Source organism: Oryctolagus cuniculus, chromosome 5 (genome assembly GCF_964237555.1).
Source record: "Oryctolagus cuniculus chromosome 5, mOryCun1.1, whole genome shotgun sequence".
NCBI classification, from domain to species: Eukaryota; Metazoa; Chordata; class Mammalia; order Lagomorpha; family Leporidae; genus Oryctolagus; species Oryctolagus cuniculus.
The window spans coordinates 61,922,243-61,942,954 of record NC_091436.1 but is presented as its reverse complement, the minus strand read 5'-3'; the positions used below and the strand labels follow the sequence as shown (position 1 = coordinate 61,942,954).

At 54.6% G+C, this 20,712-nt stretch overlaps 1 protein-coding gene across 3 annotated transcripts; it reads right to left on the bottom strand.

The window, feature by feature from the left end:
• Positions 1-2,959: 2,959 nt before the first annotated feature.
• On the bottom strand, positions 2,960-20,297 carry ZBTB24 (zinc finger and BTB domain containing 24). 3 transcript variants are annotated; one of them, XM_008263359.4, is made up of 8 exons: positions 20,103-20,297; positions 18,203-19,191; positions 15,869-16,036; positions 15,264-15,347; positions 14,349-14,432; positions 5,374-5,455; positions 4,737-4,873; positions 2,960-4,599 (listed from the first exon to the last, which is right to left on the bottom strand). In XM_008263359.4, the coding sequence occupies exons 2-7, from the start codon at positions 19,161-19,163 to the stop codon at positions 4,774-4,776; spliced, it is 1,479 nt and encodes a 492-aa protein (XP_008261581.2). In that variant the 5' UTR covers positions 19,164-19,191; positions 20,103-20,297; the 3' UTR covers positions 2,960-4,599; positions 4,737-4,773. The 3 variants fall into 3 exon arrangements, with proteins under 3 accessions (XP_008261581.2, XP_002714942.2, XP_051710400.2); XM_002714896.5 differs by lacking the exon at positions 4,737-4,873 and having other exon boundaries at positions 20,103-20,295; XM_051854440.2 differs by lacking the exons at positions 2,960-4,599; positions 4,737-4,873; positions 5,374-5,455 and adding an exon at positions 7,951-10,251.
• Between the last annotated feature and the right edge of the window lie 415 nt (positions 20,298-20,712).

Here is a 20,712-nt window from a genome sequence, read left to right as displayed (position 1 = left end):
CCACTTTCAAACCAGCTCTCTGCTAATGCGCCTGGGAAAGCAATAGAAGATGACCCAAGTCCATGGGCCCCTGCCCGCACATAGGAGACCTGGATGAAGCTCCTGGCTTCAGCCTGGCCCAGCCCTGGCCATTTGGGGGATGAACCAGCGGGATGAAAGCTCTCTCTTTCTCCATCTCTGTAACTTTTCCTTTCAAAAACGGGATCAGGCAGCTCTGTGGCCCAGTTCTGGCTCTGCCACTCACTGTATGACCTGGGGCAATGCACTTCATCTCTTTGGGCCTTGATGTTCTCAGCTGTAAAACAGCCACAAATGATACTACGTACCTCATAGGAATGTCATGATTAAGTGTTCAAATGGGTAGCAGGTGTGTCCCAGAAACTCCCGCCCCTCCACCCTCCCCCCCCCCACCATGCTGGGTATTACAGCTTATTGTGGTTCCCTCCCTCCAAATTAGCATGTTGCTATCCTGACCCCCAGTGCCTGAGAATGGGTCTATATTTGGGGATAGTGCCTTTAAAGAGGTAATTTAGGCAAAATGAGGTAATTTGGGTAGGCCCTAAGCCAACACGACGGGATTCCTTAGAGGCTGGGACATACACATGTACATGGTTAACACAAGAGGACACAGTGAGGCGGCATCTACAGGCCAAGGAGTAAGGGTACAGAAGAACTAACCCTGCTGACACCTTGACCCTGGACTTCCAACCTCCAGGACTGGTTAAGAAAATAGATTTTGGGGGCTGACACTGTGGCGTAGCAGGTAAAGCCGCAGCCTGCAGTGCTGGCATCCCATGTGGATGCTGGTTCGAGTCCTGGCTGCTCCACTTCTGGTCCAGCTCTCTGTATGGCCTGGGAGAGCGGTAGAGGACAGCCCAAGTCCTTGGGCCCTTGCACCTGCTTGGGAGACCAGGAGGAAGCTCCTGGCTCTTGGCTTCGGATTGGTTCAGCTCTGGCCATTGTGGCCAATTGGGGAGTGAACCAGTGGATAGAAGACCTCTCTCTCTCTGTCTCTCTGCCTCTCCTTCTCTCTGTGTAACTCTTTCAAATAAATAAATAAATATTTTTAAAAAATAGATTTTGTAGCTTAGGCCACCCAGTCTGCGCTGTTACAGCAGCCAAAGCAAACTGCTCCCTAAGTCCCGGCCACAGGTCTGCAGCCGTCTAACCACCCTGGCTTGTGGGGTGCCACGGCAGGGAAAAGGTGTGAGCACAACCTAGGTAGGACACACACCTGCTCCTCAGCCCCCCTTGGAGAAGACTCCATGCATAACTGTTAGGCACTAATGAGAATCCCCTGGTCCTCGGCACCATGCACAGTAGCTACGACATAAGAACGAGCTGTAGGAAACAGAGTGGAGGCAGAAACCCCGGGCAGGCGTGGGAAGAACTTACTTGGAAGCTCCCAGTTCCAGTCATACCAAGGCTAGCCGGGGCAAACTGGAGTCATCTTCAAAACAAGCTGTGTCTCAGAAGCCGAAAGCTTAACCTACACTAGTGCCAGAGGGGCACACTCTGGTGTCTCTGTACTTCAGCTGACTTCCAAAATGGTACGCGTTTAGCGCAATGTGAATTGTGAAACGCTCCACTGGCTGTGATACGAGAAGCCTGTTCACGCACGTGGCACATTTCCTTTACCTACAGGCTCTACTGAGCTTTTAAAAGAGGAACTTCATTCAAAGGGGCAGAATGTGTATTTGGGACACAGAGGCTAGATTGACAAAGCTATCGATTTCTGTTCCCCTTTGACAGCTGGTCAAATAACCCACTTACGGCTGGGACTGGATCTCAAGCTGCCCAGTGCAGGAGCCAGCAGCCACTATGTGGCTCCTGAACACTTCCAACATGGGTTGTACAACTGGGCAACCGGGTTTGAATTCTGATAAAAATTAAAAGCTGATAACTTGTTTCAGTCCTTGAAAAAAAAAATTAAGTATGTCTGCAGCTACCTGATACCTGGATTTGCCACTGTAAATTGTATGACATCTAAACATAAGTCAGGTACTAGTCAATGAACATTAATGTTCAATTAAGAAGGGGCAGGAAGCATAAAATACACCCCAGATTTTGAAGACCTCAAATGTAAAAGAGGATACAAAGTATCTCATTAGCAGCGGACATTTAGCCTAGCAGTTAGGAACCCAGCATTCATATCAGAGTATCTGGTTCTGCTCCTGACTCCAGCTTCCTGTTCCTACAGGTCCCGCTGGGCAGGCAGTGGTGATGGCTCAAGTGCCCACTGGGAAACCCAGACTGAGTTCCCAGCTCTCAGCTTTGGCCCAGCAGGGCGGCTCAGGGCAGGCAGATGTCTGGCACAGCGGTTAAGGGAATGTTTGCCTCCCATTATCAAGAGTGTCTGGTTTGAGTACCAGCTCCACTTCCAATTCCAGTTTCCCGCTAACTAAAGTGCACCCTGGGAGGCAGCAGCTCAGGTCCTCGGGTCCCTGCCACCCCTGTGGGAGAGCTGGGTTGAGTTCCTGGTTCCTGGCTTCAGCCTGGTCCAGTCCTGGCTTTTGTGGGCATTTTGGGAGTGAACCAGCGGGTTGGAACTGTGTCTCTGTGCCTTTCTAATATAAACCTCATGAACACATGTTTTTTGGTTTCCTTTATTTGAAAGGCAAAGAGACAGGGTTGGGTCAGGCCAAAGCCAGGGGTTGGGGACTCAGGCCATCTCACTTGTGGGTGGCAGGGTCCCAAGCGCCTGAGCCATGTTCTGCTCCCTCCTAGTGGAAGCACTGGCAGGAAGCTGGAACTGGAAACGGAGCTGGGACTCAAATCCAGGCATTCTCATTTGGGATACAGACGTCCCAAGCAGCAGGCTGTGGCCTGGGATCACAATGCCCACCCCAAAATAATTTAAAAACTGATGTGCCCATTTTGTGGGATTTAACCTAACCTGCAATGCAAATAAGTAATAAATTTCCATCTCCAGAAAGTTACCAGGCACCACACACGGATCAACATTTTTGGAGGTCAATTTGACTTCTGTAGGGTATGTTTATCACTTAAATTACACTGGATAAAATATTCATTTCAGGATAATTAAGGCATTTGTCTTTCTCATGAAAATCAAGGATTATTTCTGCCAGAAATTCAGAATTTACTTGGGGTGAACGCCATGATTCAATTTCATACTTTAATTAGACCTTTTAATTAAAAGTTAATAGTTTGCTTTTTAAGAAATAAATAGACCCATGCTTTTTCAGAAAAGTTGAATTTACAGTTAAAAAAATCTTATATTTTTGGCTTTGATATATGAATTTTTGAGCTATAAATAAGCCTCTGGGTTGTAATCCGTCTAATGGGCCCCCTGTACTGCACACACAAAGATCAGACATCAAGAGATAGCTAATATGTCTCAGGGGACTGGACATTATTAAGAAGGCAAATTCTCCAAAGCTCGTGAGCCGTCACAGTCAGTCCTGACCTGGAGTAGCAATCGTGTTGCCTAAGAGAACAGGGAAGGCGAACCAGCCACTCAACTCAAGTCAACCTGTGAATGACTTTCTTGGTTCTAAAACACTGAAACCGTAACTGGAAAGATCAGCAAGACCATGGCCTATGGCTGTGAACATTTTATAGAGAGCCCCCAGAGAAGGACCCGGTCTTTACACTTGATCTCAGCCAAAAGGCCAAGAAGCGACGGGACCTGGTCTTTAAGAGACGCAGTAGCTGAAAATGAGATGCCTTCATCAGCAATGAAATGCTGTCCTACAGACAGGACCTCTCTCTCTCTCTCTCTCTCTCACCCCCAAGCCTTGCTGCTGTCCCGTCTCTGTGAGGATCTGTAAGTCAGCCCTTCAGAGAACCTGCCTGCCAGTTCTTACAGTCTGCTCAGAGCCAGCTTGCGGGGAAGCAGCCTGAGTGCTCCCGGGTCAGCTCTGCTCCTGGCCCAGCGGCGTGGGTGGGGGCACGTGGTGCGTGGGAGGCGGTGGATCTGGCTCCTGTGTCAGCTGCAGGTGCTGAGCCGCATCGGAAGCACTTGCTGCTAAACGCAGCTCCTCTGTTTGCTCCTGATGGGCGTGAAGGTGTTCCAGGGTTTCCTTGGACAGTGTGATGACGTGCACCGGCTCCGTCTGCGAGGGCGCCATCTGGCTTTCAATCATGTTGAGGCCCTGGATGTGTCCTGTCTGCTCCGGCTGGGCTGAAAGAATCAGATTCTGCAGCTGCTCCGGCTGCTGTGTGAGCAGGGTCAGGTTGGCGGCCTGGTCTGCGGTCATGTTCTGGGAAGTCTCTGCAGTGACGATGCTGATTCCTTGGTTGGGCCCTGGCATGAAATTGATGTTGTGCACGGAATCGGTTACGAGCAGCTGGATCTCCTGCTCCCCCGAGGTAGAGAGTTGATACGGCTGGAGCTGAAGGATATTCCGGACCTCTTCTGCGTTGCCGCTGCTGGGAGCGCTGCCGGCATCTGACGCCTGTTTCTCTTTGCTGTGGATTTTCAAGTGGGCCTTCAGGTTGTCCAAGCGCGCAAACTGCAAGTTACACTCAGGGCAGGAGAAGGGCTTCTTGCCGGTGTGGAGAATGCAGTGTCGCCTCTTGGCGCTGGAGTCAGAGAAGGATTTGCCACAGATGCCGCAGGAGTAGGGCTTCTCTCCTCTATGGGAAAAGACACGCTATATTTTAAAAGCCGGAAGACCTGTTCGCGGCTTCCTGATTATTCAGGGAGACGCAATCAAGGCTAAGAGGAAAAGGAACTAGACCGTGAGTCACCAGTCACAGGTTCTCCTACTAACCTAAGGATGTGGGGCAGGTCACCAGAACGCCAAGGCTTCAGTTTCTAATCTTAAAAGGGTGGGGCCGGTGCTCGAGGCAGGGCGGCAGGTGGGGCTGGGCCAGATGCGATGAGCAGCTTATGATTTCACCACATGCACTTCAGATCAGAAAGTAAACATACACTACACTGAGTTTGCAAAGCCAACTCTGAGGCTCGAATGCCACGTACGTATATGTGATTAATATCAATATTTCAAAATTTGAGCAGTGCTTGATTATTTAGGATGTAGGTGGAAGAACTCCTAAATCCAACCTGGCAGTAACTCTGGTGAACAAGAACACCTGGCAAATGTCGAATTTGATAGTTATTTTTGATTGAAGACTTAAGCTTGGGACAGGCCCTACCACCCTCCCCTCCGCCGTCAAAATCCAAAATGTGAAATTAATAATGGGAACTTTTACTGGCCAGACTCAGTATCGCTAATTTTGCCTGGGTCCGAAGCTTCATGACTGAAAAGATAAAACACGGCAATAAACTACTGGGGAAATTCTACCACAGCACACGTCTGGGAAAGGGGCCCTGGGGGTGTCCATGTCTCCCCCCACCCCTGTGCCAGCATAGTGTGGGGCCTTGGCGAGGGAACGCCTGCACGTTACCGGTGGATTCGGATGTGCGTCTGCAGAGAACTCTTGGCTGTGAAAGATTTGCCACAGATCTCACAAGTAAATGGCTTCTCACCTAGGCAAAAAAAAAAAACAAAAAAAAAAAAAGGGAAAGGGATCAGAAACATCCACACAGCACAAAATCCAGAAACTCCCCCTGCCACTTCACAAGGTAAAAAACCATGGCCATGCCCTCCTTGGCTAAGTACCTGCCCTGCACCTGCGCACTGCGTATGAAGCGCAAGGTAAAAATGTGCAAACTGAGACAAGGGGGTTGGTTTGATGGGAACAGGCACACGGCGTGTCTACTCGTGTGTCTGCTACTCTTCGCCCTTGGGCCGCCCGCACTGCTGGTGAGCTGGCCGGCTGGACCCTTAGGAGGGTGCCTGTGCACCAGGGGACTTGCTTCTCCCTCACATTCCTACCTGCCTTCCAAACACGTTCAGACTCCTCCTCTCACTTCCTCCATTGCCACCCACAACCCTCGCCTAGCCAGGGTGGCCACCCACTATCCACACGGCAAGCACAGTGAGCCTGGATGCGGGGTCCAACCACGCTGCTTCTGCTGCAAACGCTCTGGTGGCTGGGGCTCCCTGCAGCCCTATCAGAGTGTCTGGGACTGCGGCCCAACTATACTGCTTTGGACCCAGCTTTCTGCTACTGGGCCTGGGAGGCGGCAGGTGCTTGGGTCCCTGTCACCCATATGTGAGACACAGGTGGAGTTCCTGGCTCCTAGCTTCTGCCTGGCTCAGCCTTGGCTGTGTAGGCATTTGGGGAATGAACAAGTAGATGGAAGATATGTGTGTGTGTCTCTCTGTTGCTCTGCCTTTAAAATTAATACACATATTAAAAAAAAAAAAAAAAAAAAAAAAAAAGAAGGAAAGCCAAAGGCCTTTGGTTTCCAGAGATTCCTTGGCAGGGACCCTAGCCCAGCACTCCTCACACCCGGCCTCCCTGACCTCATCCCAGGGTGCTCCCAGAGCGGCTCACTCGCCTCGTCTCCTCCAGCTGCCTGCTCACCTCCTCCCAGGAGCCCCACAAGCCCTCCTTAGTTCGCTTCCTGCTTTCCATGTCCACCGTGCTACGGGCAGCATGTCATCAGCTGTCCCCCCTTCTTCTGGAAGATCATCTACTCCTAGCACCTGGCCTGGCATGCCGTTCCAGAACCCCCTGCGGAATGAACAGATTTTGCAGGGTGTGGCTGCTCCGTACCGCGCTATGCTTCATTCATGCCAACTGGTGCTTATTCAGGGTTAGCCTGCACATGGCAGTGTGCAAGTGGAGTGACGGACTGTTAGTGCCCTCCAGAACCGAAACTAAGAGATCCTAAAGGCAGACAAGAAGCAAGTAGCAAAATCCCCACTAACTAGAGGCGAGAAGGGGCACTGTGCCTGGGACATGGCGGCTGGATGGGCTCTGCAGCTTCCCGCAGCTGGAGGACCCCTGCGATACCGACACTGCCTCCGCACATCTTTGACTTTTTTGACTGCAAAGGTTAAGGCGGAGGCCACTGCCAGTACCTGTCTCCGAGGCTCTCTCCCTCAGAGCGGGGGCTACTCTACCTTCAATTCAGAGTCCTCTGGGGGAAACTCACATGACAACACCAATTTTGCAGCTGGTGATATGGCATAGCAGGTAAAGCCACCGCCTGCAGTGCTGGCATCCCATATGGGTGCTGGTTTGAGTCCTGGCTGCTCCACTTCCCATCCAGCTCTCTGCTATGGCCTGGGAAGGCAGTAGAAGATGGCCCAAGTCCTTGGGCCCCTGCACCCACATGGGAAACCCAGAGGAAGCTCCTGGCTCCTGGCTTCAGATCGGTGCAGCTCCAGTTGTTGCTGCCAATTAGGGAGTGAATCAGCGGATGGAAGACCTCTCTCTCTCTGCCTCTTCTCTCTCTGTGTAACTCTGATTTTCAAATAAATAAATCTTTTTAAAAAAAAACACACACTAATTTGGCCAGGCAGAAGCCCGGAACCAGGAACTCCAGCCTGGTCTCCATCATAGACGGCAGGGGCTTTCCCAGGTGCCTTAGTAGGAAGTGGAGTAGCCAGGACTCGAACTGGCGCTCCAATACCGGATGCCAGTCTCGCAAGCAGTGGCCGCCCCTTGAAGGTTTTCTCAGGACACGTCTACATTCTCCCCGGGTAGAGCGTGCTGCAGCCGCAGCTCTTGCAGGAGTGAGCAGGGCAGGAAGAAGACACATCCTCCTGGCCAGGGTGACTCTGGGGCAGGTCTTCCGAGACGCTGGTTTCTGATTGGTGGCCCACTCTTCCCGAAGCTGGCTCAGTCCCAAGACACAGAGAGGCCACAAAACACAGAGCCACAAAATAGACAAGGCGCAGGGGACAGGATCATGGCCTCCAAAAGAAGGTGGGGCCGCAGCACTGAGACAGTGCCTGCAGTAGTGAGCAACATAGCGGGTGCCGAGGGAACAAGCAGGGCGTGGCAACAACAACCAGGGGGTGTAGACAGGACCGGGCTGGGGGCGGGGTAGGAGCAGGATCAGGCAGGTCGGACAGAAGCCTCGACCAGGGCGCCAGGATAAGCGGTGCGGCTGAAAAGCCGGAGCTGGGGACGGCCACATGGTATGGACCAGGAGTGCGGAGGAGTCACGGTGAAGGGATGGATGAGCCGTGAGGTGAGGCCACGCTGGGGGCAGCCGGGAACTGTGGGCAGACATGGGGAGGCCCTGGAGGGTGTTGGGAAAGTACGCCTGGGAGTGACAGCGACGGCAGTCCACGCCCACGTGCTGGGGCCTGGACCAGGAGGCAGATGCACAGGCTGGAAGGTGAATGGCAGAGCCTGAGTAGCAATGGGAGCAGAAGAAAGTTTTCTTTTCTTTTTCTTTCTTTCTTTCTTTTTTTTTTTTTTTTTTTTTTTTTTTTTTTTTTTTTTTTTTTTTTTAGGATTTATTTACTTACTTGACAGGTACAAGCTCCTGGCTCCAGAAGGAAGTTTTACAAGAGGTTTACACAATGGCGACTAAAGCACAGGGCAGAAGTCAGGGTGTGGCCGGCAGGGCTCCACCCAGGGATGTCCACAGAAGGGCTGGGGCAACTCCCGGCTGCTTCTGACACAGCCTCGCCCGCCCCACCCCTGCTCCAGGACCTCACGGCTGGGCCGCCCCTCCGCCCTCCGCTCAAACCTAAAATAACTGGGCAATGGCAGTGCCCGCCGGCCCCTGCGCCAGCTGGGCACGACACAGTGGCGCCTCCAGTTCTCTCCATGTTCACGTTTAACCTGCTACTTTCTCCCTCCCAAGTGTCCTGCTTCCTGTTTACACGACAACTTTGCTTTTCTTTACAAATCATCCGTGTTCAGTGTAAAACAATCAAAAGATGGAAAAGTACAAAGAAAGTTCCACTTTCTCTCTTGAGGTGAGCAGTTAACATTTCATAAGCGTGCAAGGATAGTTGTATGCACACCACGTCAGCCAGTGCCAGTTAAAGCCACACACCATAAAAAGGCCGAGTCATGTCCCGCTGGACACACTGCCCAAAATTTTCCTATGGGGCAAGAGTTATGTGCAGCAGGTTAAGCCACGACTGGAGGTGCTGGCATCTCGTATCACAGTGCCTTGGATCTAGTCCCACTTCTGCTTCTGTTTCTGATCCACCCTCCTCTAATGCACCTGGGAAGGCAGTGGATGATGGCCCAAGCACTTGGGTCTCTGCCACCCATGTGGGAGTCCCAGATGGAGTGCCGGGCTCTTAACTCTGGCATGGCCCAGGCCCAGCTCCTGCAGGCATTTGGGAAGTGAACAAGCACATGAAAGATCTCTCTCTCTCTCACCCTGGCAAATAAATAAGTGAATGTCTAAAAAAAATTTTTTTAACTTAACTTGTCTCTTACCAAAGAACACTTAGGTCGTTTTGAAGCTTCTGACATTACAAACAATCCTGCCTACGATGCATATCATTCTGCAACAATCTGATAAACATCGCCAAAGTTTCTTTCCAGGAAGTTCCCAATTATATTCCTGCACCAGCACAGAGAGAGGCCCACTTCCGCACAGGCTCTCCAACCTGAAAGGCGAGAAAGCACACGTTCCTTCCTCCTCGATGACTAGCAGGGTTCCTGTGGATTCTTTCCTGTCTCTCCACCCTTCCTACACGGTCTTCTGTGCCGAGCCCTTCCTGTCCAGCGCTTTCCTTGTGGGGTACTTGCTTTTCCTTATTCGGGATATCAACACTTTGCCATTTACGCGCCGGTGAGAATACATTTATGTATACTTTGGGCTCTGTTCACGGCTCCTGGCTCGTAACTTCCTCTCCAACTCAGGCCACAGAAAGGAGAATTTCTTTTCCCCAAGGCAGGTCATTCTCTGACCGACCCTGTTTGACAGTGGATGCTGAGACCCCAGTTCAGTAGGGGTCCTGTCCCATACTGAGAGGAAGGAAGCTCACTGACAGGCTGGAAGGTCTACTAGCTTCTGGACAGCTGACCAAGTGGAGGCTCCTGGAAGAGGGGCAGCGCCCAGAGAGAGCATGGCAGTTTTGCACCCCTGCACCTCAGGCCACATGTCTCCTCATCTAACATCCTCTAGAACAAACTGGTGAACCCAAGAAAGGTGTTTCCCTAAGTTCTACGAGCTGCTCGAGCAAATGAACAGAACCTGAGGAGGGGGACACGGGAACCCCAGTTTCTAGCAAGTTGGTCCGAAGCACGGGGTATGAGTGCAAGAGCCCACTGCTATCTACCACCACTCAAGGGGCAGAGACGCCGGAGGGGAGGGTCTGCACTGCGGGGTCAGAGGTCACTCACCAGGCTTCTCTGTGACCTGGGCTAAGTCCCTCAACTCGCCCCAGCTCACCAAGCCATCTTCTGCTCACTAGCCTGGTTTTCGGGTACATTGCTATCAGGAAGGAGGTACTGCAGGCAACAGAAAGGAGTGAGCCCTTCGTTAAGCGAATGCCTCTGCTGCTTTATCAGCATTCCGAACGCTTGGCATGGCCCAGTGCCTGCAAGCCTGAGCAGCTCCAGGCTCAGGGACAAGATCTGCGCCCCAGAGCCTGAGCCATGGTGACCTCACTTGCACTGTCCTGCCTGCCTGACGCTTTGCCTCCACTTCCGGCACTGGGGACCCAATGACCCAGAAGAGTCTGCAGGTGCAGAGCCCCAAGGGGAGTGCCAGCCTCAGTTCTGCAGCTGAGCACGGCCTTGCTGGAGCAGCCGGTGCTGCCAGTGCTGGCCTCTCAGTGCCCATAGCAGGGCTGTGGCGGTGCCTTCCGACACCGAAACTGAGCAGGCTCTGCGCGAGGGGTGGGGACACATGGCCCCGCGTCCCTTCCTGCACACTGCCTGCCCAGATTTCGGCTTGGCTTGCTTTCTCCTCTTCTCCATCATGGCAATGACTTCACCCGGCCCTTTTTTTTTTTTTTTTTTGACAGTCAGAGTGGACAGTGAGAGAGAGAGACAGAGAGAAAGGTCTTCCCTTGTCGTTGGTTCACCCTCCAATGGCCGCCGTGGCCGGCGCGCTGTGGCCGGCGCACCGCACTGATCCAACAGCAGGAGCCAGGTACTTATCCTGGTCTCCCATGGGGTGCAGGGCCCAAGCACTTGGGCCATCCTCCACTGCACTCCCTGGCCACAGCAGAGAGCTGGCCTGGAAGAGGGGCAACCGGGACAGAATCCGGCGCCCCGACCACCCAGCCCTTTTTTTTTTTTTTTTTTTTTTGACAGGCAGAGTGGACAGTGAGAGAGAGAGACAGAGAGAGAAAGGTCTTCCTTTGCCGTTGGTTCACCCTCCAATGGCCGCCGCTGCAGCCGGCGCACCACGCTGATCCTGGCAGGAGCCAGGAGCCAGGTGCTTTTCCTGGTCTCCCATGGGGTGCAGGGCCCAAGCACCTGGGCCATCCTCCACTGCACTCCCTGGCCATAGCAGAGAGCTGGCCTGGAAGAGGGGCAACCGGGACAGAATCCGGCGCCCCAACCGGGACTAGAACCCGGTGTGCCGGCGCCGCAAGGTGGAGGATTAGCCTATTGAGCCACGGCGCCGGCTCAACCCAGCCCTTTTTTACCCAAGCACACACAGTCAGCCTGGGGAGGAAAGAGCCATTCTCTCCCCTGTCACTCCCACTGCAGGACCCATGTTGCTCCTAAGGACCAGAGCGGGACGGAGCCAAGGCAGGCGAGCGTCTCCTCTCAGGCATCCCAGCTCTGCTCCATCCCGATCCCGTGGCCAGGGCTCCACCACAGCCTCACGTGCAGGCCTGTGGGTCTGTGTGGAAGCTGCCAGCTCTGCCCACACGCTCCCCCTGAACTCCAGACTCTGTGTCCTACTGCCTGCTCCACGCCCGCACCTGGATGTGAAGTGGATGCAGCCGAGACCCCACAAGCTGAAACTCACCGTGACTTGCTCCTCTCAGTCTTGCCCAGTCTGTCCTCCTCCTGGTTGCCTTAGCCACCACACATCCAGTTAGGAGCAAACCATGTGAACTCTTCCTCAGAATCTACTGGCTCACTTGCCACCACTTACACAGCTATGCCGCCCTCACCACCAGGCCAGGCCTCGTCCCCGCCCACCCATACAGTGGCTGCAGTGACCCCAGGCCAAGTTCTAGGTTACGTCACGTCATGCCATCCCTGTGGCTAAAGCTGCCTCACCAGGAGGCAAGCCCATCCTCACCATGCCCTCCAAGTGCTCAAGTCTGAACACACAGTACAAGCACTGAGGGGCACTTTTAAAAGTACCAGTTCCGGGGCTGGCTTTGTGGCACTGTGGGTTAAGCCAATGCCTGAAATGCCAGCTTCCCATATGAGTGCTGGTTCAAGTCCTGGCTGCTCCACTTCAGATCTGTTTCTGCTAATGGCCTGGGAAAGCAGTGGAAGATGGCCGAGTATTTGGACCCCTGCCACCCATGTGGGAGACCCAGATGAAACTCTAGGCTCTTGGCTTCGGCCTGGCTCAGCCCTGGTTACTGTGGCCATTGAGAATAAACCAGCAGATGGAAGGTCTCTCTCTGTTACTCTGCCTTTCAACTAAATACATAAATCATTTTTTAAAATGATTTTTTTTTAAAAAGACTTAGTTGAAAGGCAGAGAGTTACAGAGAGGCAGATGCAAAGAGAGAGAGAGAGAGAGAGAGGTCTCCCATCCACTCGTTCACTCTCCAGATGGCCGTAACAGCCAGAGCTGTGCTGATCTGAAGCCAGGAGCCAGGAGCTTCTTCCAGACCCCCCAAGCAGGTACAGGGGCCCAAGGACTTGGGCCATCTTCCACTGCTTTCCCAGGCCACAGCAGAGAGTTGGATTGGAAGTAGAGCAGCCAGGTCTCAAACCGGCACCCATATGGGATGCTGGCACTGCAGGCCGCTTTACCTGCTATGCCACAGCACTGACCTCTAAATACATTAAATCTTTAAAAACAAAACAAATAATTCCAAGGCTCTACCCCAAAAGAATTCAGTCAGAGCCTCTGGGTGGGACTGGGCTGTTTTCATAAAGCCGCTCAGATTGACAGCTTCCGGACTACTGCGACGCTTGGTCCCTGTCGTCCACCCACTCCCGGGTCCTTGCCCTGCCTTGGCCATCCTGCCTCCCGGCACCTCTCGATGCCCGTAATGGCTGGCTCGCTCCTCTCCACATCCTGAGTGTTTTCAGCTCCTGCCAGGAGCCACTTCGTCTGCGAAGCCCTCCCAGACCAGACCCCTGTAAGAAGGCCGTGCCCTTCCCATGTCCTGGCCCGAGCCTGCGCTTTATTTCTTGGCAGGTGCCGCCGCCTAGCACGCACGTGCTTGCCTGCTCTGCCTCTCTGATCGCACGCTGGCTTCTCCCCAGCGGGGCTCTGCCCCTCCCACTCGCCGCGGTGCCCTCTGGGCCTGAGAGAGGGCCAGGTCCTTAGACGCTGCTCTGGAAACAGGGCTAAGTGGCTGTGCCCCATTCCACAGGCCCTGTTAACCACAGTGTCTGCGGAAAGACTGTGGAGGGACCTTCGTCACGGAATGCACCCCCGGGAGACGCTCTACTGCCTGGAGGAGGAAACAGCTGCACGGGTTGAGTGACCCTCACCCAAAATGCTGGAGACCGGAAGTGTTTCAGATTCTGGAATGCTCCTAACCACACGATGGGGTATCTTGGGGATGTGCTCCCCGTCTAAAGATGACATTCATTTGTTTCATGCTCACCATACACACAGACACCATACACACAGAGCTTTACACCATATTTTTAGCGCACCTGTATTTGACTTCGGCCCATAAGATGAGGCATGGCATTTTCTACCAGGTATCATGTGAGTGCCCAGAAAGCTGCAAATTTCATAGCATTTCAGTTTTTGGATGAGGGATGCTCAACCCATACACGTAAAAACAATCTCTAAAGTACCATAAACTCACGTGAGACGTAATTTGAATTGACAACTGAACATAATCATTAAATAGCCAACCTACAATGGGAGATTTCTCCTAGAAAATCTAACAGGCCTATTTTCAAACCACGCTACTTACCAGAAGATTCTAACAGGCCCCCACGTTCACGTCTCTGCTCGTCAATGAAAAGAAAACAAAAACTCTGAGCTGCCCTAAGCAACCTGCCCTCTCTTCACCCCCGCGGCTCAAGCGCCAGGCTGAAGCTGGAGGTGCTGGTTCTGGGGAGAGAGGAGACAATGTCCCTCGTGTCCAGGCTCTCCTGCCCGTGTGCCGGTTTTCCTTCTTTCCTAAAAAGAAGTCGCTGGAGAGGGACGTGCAGGGCCCCAGCAGCCTGCGGCATGAAGTAGGTTTTCCCATATAAACAGTGCTCGGTCAAGGATCTCGCTTTGCTAAGCTACAAAGAGAGGTGACTTCTGCCCCACAGAACAACGCTGCCAGCTGCTGCCCTGTGCTTTCAAAGGCGCTGCTTATCAAACTTCCACCCGCTTCACAAGGAACACTCCGAGACACGGGCGGGCCCGGCGTGGGTGGGGAGTGCTCCCCACTCCCCTGAGGACGTCAGTGTGCTGGGGAGGAGGGCGGCCAGGGCGGGGGTCCTACCTGTGTGGGTTCGCAGGTGTTTCTTTAGCTGAGACACATCCATGAATTTGCGGTGGCAGTGGTTGCATTCCGGCAACGAGTGACCTTGGCATGACAATAAAAAAAAAAAAAAAAAGTGTCAGCGCACCTGCGGGTTCCCTGCATTCCTCCAGCGATTTGTGCTAGAGCACTTCCCTGAGAGAATCCCTGGGAATATGGCGCTTTGACCGCGAGAGCTTTGTTCATACACGGGGTGGCAGTAACCATTCTCCTATGCATCTTAGCGCTCGGCTTTCCCAACAGAGCAGGGGCCCTTCTAATCCTGCCAAATGTCATCTTCTCTCCTTGAAGCACTGCTCCGAGTGTGGCCAAGGGTCTCTGTGCGTGGCATCGCAACGGTGGCATAAGAATTAAATACAGATGACACAGCAGAGTAACACGAAAACCTCTCATTTAGATTGCCTTTTTAAGACCCTTCCCACAGGGCTGGTGCTGTGGCGTAGCAGGTTAATGCCCTGGCCTGCAGTGCTGGCATCCCTATGGGCACCGGTTCAAGTCCTGGCTGCTCCACTTCTGATCCAGCTCTCTGATATGGCTTGGGAAAGCAGCAGAAGATGGCCCAAGTGCTTGGGCCCTGCATCTGTGTGGGAGTCCCAGAAGAAGCTCCTGGCTCCTGGTTCCGGATCGGCCCGGCTCTGGCTGTTGCGGTCAATTGGGGAGTGAACCAGTGGATGGAAGATCCCTCTCTCTGTCTCTCTCTCTGCCTCTCCTTCTCTCTCTGTGTAACTTTGACTTTCAAATAAATATATAAATCTTAAAAAAAAAAAAAAAGACCCACCCCTAAACACTGCCCTGTCTCCTGCAATCCGCACCCAGGTACAAACTGTACCTGAGCTCCCTCCCCACCGACCCCAGGCTTCCCCCAGGCCTCGGTACCTGTGTGAACTCGGTAATGGCTCTTTAGCTGTCGCTTCTGGCTGAAGTATTTTCCACACTGATCACAGGTGAAAGACTTCTGTCCTGCCGGGTGAAAAACAGAACACTCAAACACACACCCCCGACCATTAAGGAGCTAGAACGCTAACAACGGTGAACACCCCACGGGCCCAGACCCGCGTGATTTGTCTGTGGGGCCTGAAGCCCCGAGTCCCCCACAGAAGCATATGTGTGCAGAGGTTTGTAAGGCAGCGGGAGGGGCTGGGCACTGGGATAGAACTGGAGAATTGACCCTCCCTGCCCCCACCCAAGCCAATGGCATTCAGAGTAAAACAGCTCTAAACTCTGGCGCTTAAATCAAGTGTGTTTGCACACCGAACTCCAGGCAGGCAGCTCGTAAGCTCTCGCTCAAGGCTTAGTGCTGTGCCAAACTCCCAATCACCTTCTGACAGGTGCACGGCCCTGTCATCCGATGACATCATGTGGGAAACGGCACCAGGCCGGGAAAGCATCACTGAGATCCCGGTCACGCGTCTCTACCGGGACGTCCCACCCTGGGAACGGGCACGTGCTGGCGGCGGGCCCTGAGGCGCGAGCCCGGCTACCTGAGTGCAGGCTCATGTGCTCCAGCAGCGAGTGCTTGGTGGTCAGAGCCTTGCTGCACACGGTGCAGGTGTATGGCCGCTCGCCCGTGTGCATCCTCGTGTGCACCTGCAGCGAGTGCTTCTGCGCAAAGCCTTTTCCACACTCGTTACACTTGAAAGGTCGCTCACCTGGAACGAGAGCCATGGAAGCCTGGGATGAGCCAAGAACCACACAGCCTTCTGCTCCCTCCCAAAGTGAAAGGACAATCAAGGCATTTGTCTAAAAAGACACTCATTGCAAGGGCCAGAGAAGAGGATGGGATCAGCAATAAAGCTTGGGGAGCTGGTGCGGATGAAGCTGGATCCTGCAGTGAGAGCTACTGAGATGTGGCCTGGGATCTTTGCCAACAGGGGTGAGGGAGGCTGCACGCCTGCTGGAAGCGGAGGGAGACCCCCGGGCCCCGGCTCCCACCACACGTGCCCAGGACACAGGCCCCTCTCTCCCCAGCTGATGGTGACTGCTCCCTGAAGATGCGAAGTTAGGGGTCTCTGGGTTAGGGGCCGCCACACGCAGCCAAGCGGGACTCCGTCAGAGAGAGGACGTTCACGGGTGGTGTAAGGAGACCTCCTTTCCTGCTCACACCCGCAACCAGGCTTCCCCCGGGCTGGAAGGTGAAAGGCCTGAGCTAAGAGAACCCAAGGTACAGAGAGCCAGGCACCAGCAAGGCAGGGGTGTCAGGCCACGACCCCCTCAGTCCCCGCTCCCTCCCAGCCTCTCTTCATGTACACCTGCAGAGTTGCCAGTAGCTTTCTTCATAACCCCCTCTGACATTCGATGAAGCAGGCTATTTTACAAAATCCCCAAGCACTCAAGGAAGGCCCTTAGCAGCGGAGACAGATACGGGGGCAAAGAAAATCAAGGAGTGAAGTGGCTTCCAGAAAAGATTGCCCAGGGAAAAGAAAGCATTAGACACCAGCAACAAACAAAGTCACTGTCATATGTAACAATCTCCCAACAGATATTACACCCTGAGCCTAACAAACAGGACGCTAAGAGAAAAACATTTTGAACATTTTGAGAACAGAAAGAGCTGCTAGAAGTATAAAAAGAGTAGAAACAAAAAACCTGCAGGGGCTGAAAGGGCAAAAGAAGCCTCGTGGAAAAGGCAGAGGAGGGGTCCAGAAGGTGCCGCGTCCACACAGTCAGAGCTCTGGAGGGAGGCGTGGCGAGCGGGTCACTAAGAGATGACTGAAGATAACGTTAGGAGCTGGACCCGCCGCTTGCAGGAGCTGGACCCGCCGCTTGCAGTGCTAGCATCCTTATGGGCGCCGGTTCAAGTCCTGGCTGCTCCACTTCCCATCCAGCTGTCTGCTATGGCTTGGGAAAGCAGTAGAAGATGGCCCAAGTGCTTGGGCCCCTGCACCCATGTGGGAGACCTGGAAGCAGCTTCTGGCTCCTGGCTTTGGCCTGGCACAGCCCCGGCTGTTGTGGCCACCTGGGGAGTGAATGAGCAGGTAGATGATTTCTCTCTCTCTGTGTCTCATCCTCTCTAATTCTGCCTTTCAAACAAATAAATTACATCTTAAAAAAAAAAAAAAAGAAACAGCAGCAGGTCCCTAACGAGCAGGATGACAGCCACCGCACAGGGTGCTGCAGGGTCCCGGAAGACTTAAGCACCAGCTCTGATCTGAAGCTTACAACTAGGCTGAGGGATATGTAAGTGCTGCCTACGGCCTAGCCCAAAGCCAAGTGAGTCGAGCATCTTAGAGACGCCAAGGGGAGGACTTTCCAGTCGGCACCACGTGAATCTAAACGGCAGCCACCCGCCACACGTGGAGGCTGACACTCAACCGACACCAAACGGACACATCCAGTTTCTCAGTCACCTGCAATTTAAATGCTCAAAATCCACGACAAGCTAGCGGCCCTCACCCTGAACAGCACAGACAGCACAGACAGCGTGTCTGGGCTCAAGGGAACAAAAGGGAGTGAGTTTAGCCTTCCCGGCCAGCTGGCCCAACGAGAAAGCCACCCACATGGACCCAGGAAAAGATGAGCAAAGCTTGAGAATCAGAAAACAGAGCCCAGCAGGGACTTGAACCCAGAACTCCACCTGAGAGGGCTTCTGCCTTCAGGGCCCTGGGGTCCAAACCCTGGCTGTCATCTGGGCACACGGCCCCGGGCATGTTACTCCCGAGCTGGGGGCCTCAGATCCCTCCCCGCCGCAGTGGGCGGGATCGCCTGGCGGCAGCAGCACCTGCAAAAACTTTATTACAATGCCCGCGCACGGAGGCTGCACAGGGCACGGAAGCTGTCACGGTGATGGCTGCAGCAGGCCGCGAGCGCGCGATTACCCGTGTGACTCCGCTGGTGGATCGCTAAGAAGTGATTGTACTTGAAGACTTTGCCGCAGTCTTTGCATCGGGCCTCGGGGCCGCGGGCGCGCTTTTTCCTCCCGCAGATCCTCTTGGCGGCGCCCTGGTCCTCATCGTCCCCCCCCACGAGTTTGTAATCTTTCAGCTTCACGGATCTGCGAATCCTGCGCTTGCTGTAGCGACTCTGGCTGTCCTGCCCCTCCTGGCTCTTGGGATCACAGTTCTCATCCTTCCTGGCTGGTGTTTCCTCCACGCTGCCCGGCTCACAGGCAGGTGCCGACCCTTCCTTTCCTTTCGCCGGAGCCTGCTCGCCCAGGACACCACCGGGGGCTCCCTCTGTGACCACAGAGTTTTGTCCATCCTGAGCCGGGCCGTGCAGTCTCAGCTGTATCTCCTCGTCTGCAGCCGAGGCTGCCGTCCCCTCGGGCACACTGTTGACTTTTCTTGGTCTTCCCCGCTTCCGTTTTGGTGGCTCATTCTTCTTGTTAGAAATAACCACCACTGGGGCACCGGCAGTGGCCAGAGGCGTGGGCTTCGGGGACCTGGGATCATTCTGGAAGTCCGTGTAAGCCTTGACCAGGTCGGAGACTTTTAAGAACTGAGCAGTCGCCAGGATCTGTTCCGTGCTCTTCTCGCTGGCGTGCAGACAGCCGGTGTAGATGAACTCCAGCAGGATGCCGAAGGTGTCCGCCACCATGCCTTCCAGCATGTAAATGGACTGGCCGATCTCCCCTTCTTCTGCAAACATCATGGAGAAATACTCGCTGCTGGCGGCCAGCAAGGCCTTGTGGGCTCGGAAGTGCACGTTCTCCACGATCAAGGTGATGTCACAGAGGAAGCCCTTCTTCCTCTGATCCTCGAAACTGGCCAGGACAGTGTCGCTGTGCGTGTCCGAGTGGACCACCAGCTGCCGGGGAGGCGCTGGGGCTGCGGCGGCCATGTTCTTTGGAGGCCACGAAGGTTTCGATCTGAAAAGAGAAAACAATGTCCCTGGAGTAGGAGGCCTTGGTAAGGGGGAGACTCCCAGCTCACATGAACCCACTGTTCTCTGGATTTTACCGTTACTTTTTTTTTTTTTTTTAATATTTATTTTATCTGAAAGGCACAGAGAGGCAGAGAGAAGTCTTCCATTCACTGGTTCACTACCCAAACGCTGCAACAGCCAGGAGCTTCTTCCAGATCCCCCCACGCAGGTGCAGGGGCCCAAGGACTTGGGCCATCTTCCACTGCTTTCCCAGGCCATAGCAGAGAGCTGATCAGAAGTGGAGCAGCTGGGGCTTGAACCGGCGCCCATATGGGATGCCAGCCCTGCAGGCGGCGGCTTACCCGCTACGCCACCTTAGAAGCACTTCACTCTGAGCTCACACCCCGGCTGCATCTGGCTCGAGGGGCTGCCCATGCCCACGGACCCCTTCAGGGTCTGTTTTCTCCTCTGCAAACTAAACGAAAGGGCTGGATATCCGAAGCCTTTCACAGCACTAACTTTTCTATGGTTACACAAATCCTGCAATGGGGACCTCAATGCCTCACTCCCAAGCAAGACCAGTCGCGTCGTCTGGGGGTGGGAGGTGGGGTCACACACGAGAAAGGCGGGGAAAACGGACGTGTGCAAGCTGCAATAAGATAAGAATCAAGGAAGCCGCACGGGGCCTCGCATTAAAGGGAGACGTGCAAGGGCCCGGCTGGCGCCAGACCGCGCAAGGAGCGGGACCTCCGGAGCTACAATCCCCTGGGGCCCGCTGAGCGGGAAGCCGCAGAGCGGCGAGGTCCTCGGCATCCGTATCTCCGCCGCGCGGGCCCGCCAGGGAGCGGACGGCTCGGGAGAGGGCGACGCGGCCGCGGGTCTGCAGCCCACGGATGGCGAGCGCGGCGGACCTACCTCTCCCGGCCGCCCGGCGGGGCCCGGGTCGCAGATCGTCCACCGGGCGGGCGCCCCTGCGCTGGGCTCCCCTTGCCCCTCCGCCGGCCCAGCCCGCCGCGGGGGCTCCCGCGCTGCTCCGGCCTCAGCTCCGGCCCCCGAGCCGGTGCCGCCGCCGCCGCAGCCAACCCGGAAGCGCGGCGCCGGGACCACAGCCAGTGCGCGGACGCAGCACCACGTGGCCCGCCAGGCGCCTCCACCCGCGCGGCGGGGCGGGGCAGGGGGCGGGGCAGAGGCGGGGCCTGGCAGGAGGGCCCGCCCCGGAGAGCCCAGACAGGTGTGGATTGGGGCTGGGATTGGGAATGGCGTTGTCACCGTGCTTGGGAAGTTACTGTATTATACCGTTAGCTCCGCACATGCCTGAATCCTGTCTTCCCGGACGCCAAATCCGAATGTGTGGTGAGCGGATGAAATCACTTTTACCCCCGTCATCATCATCATCATCATCACCACATCTGCCTCCGTTTCCTTCGCACCTCCAATGCCTCTGTCCAAGGGACCGAGGAGAGCGCTCTAGGCTCTGAGACATCCTGGCCAAGTTACGTATCTTCAGGACTTTGTTGACCTTACC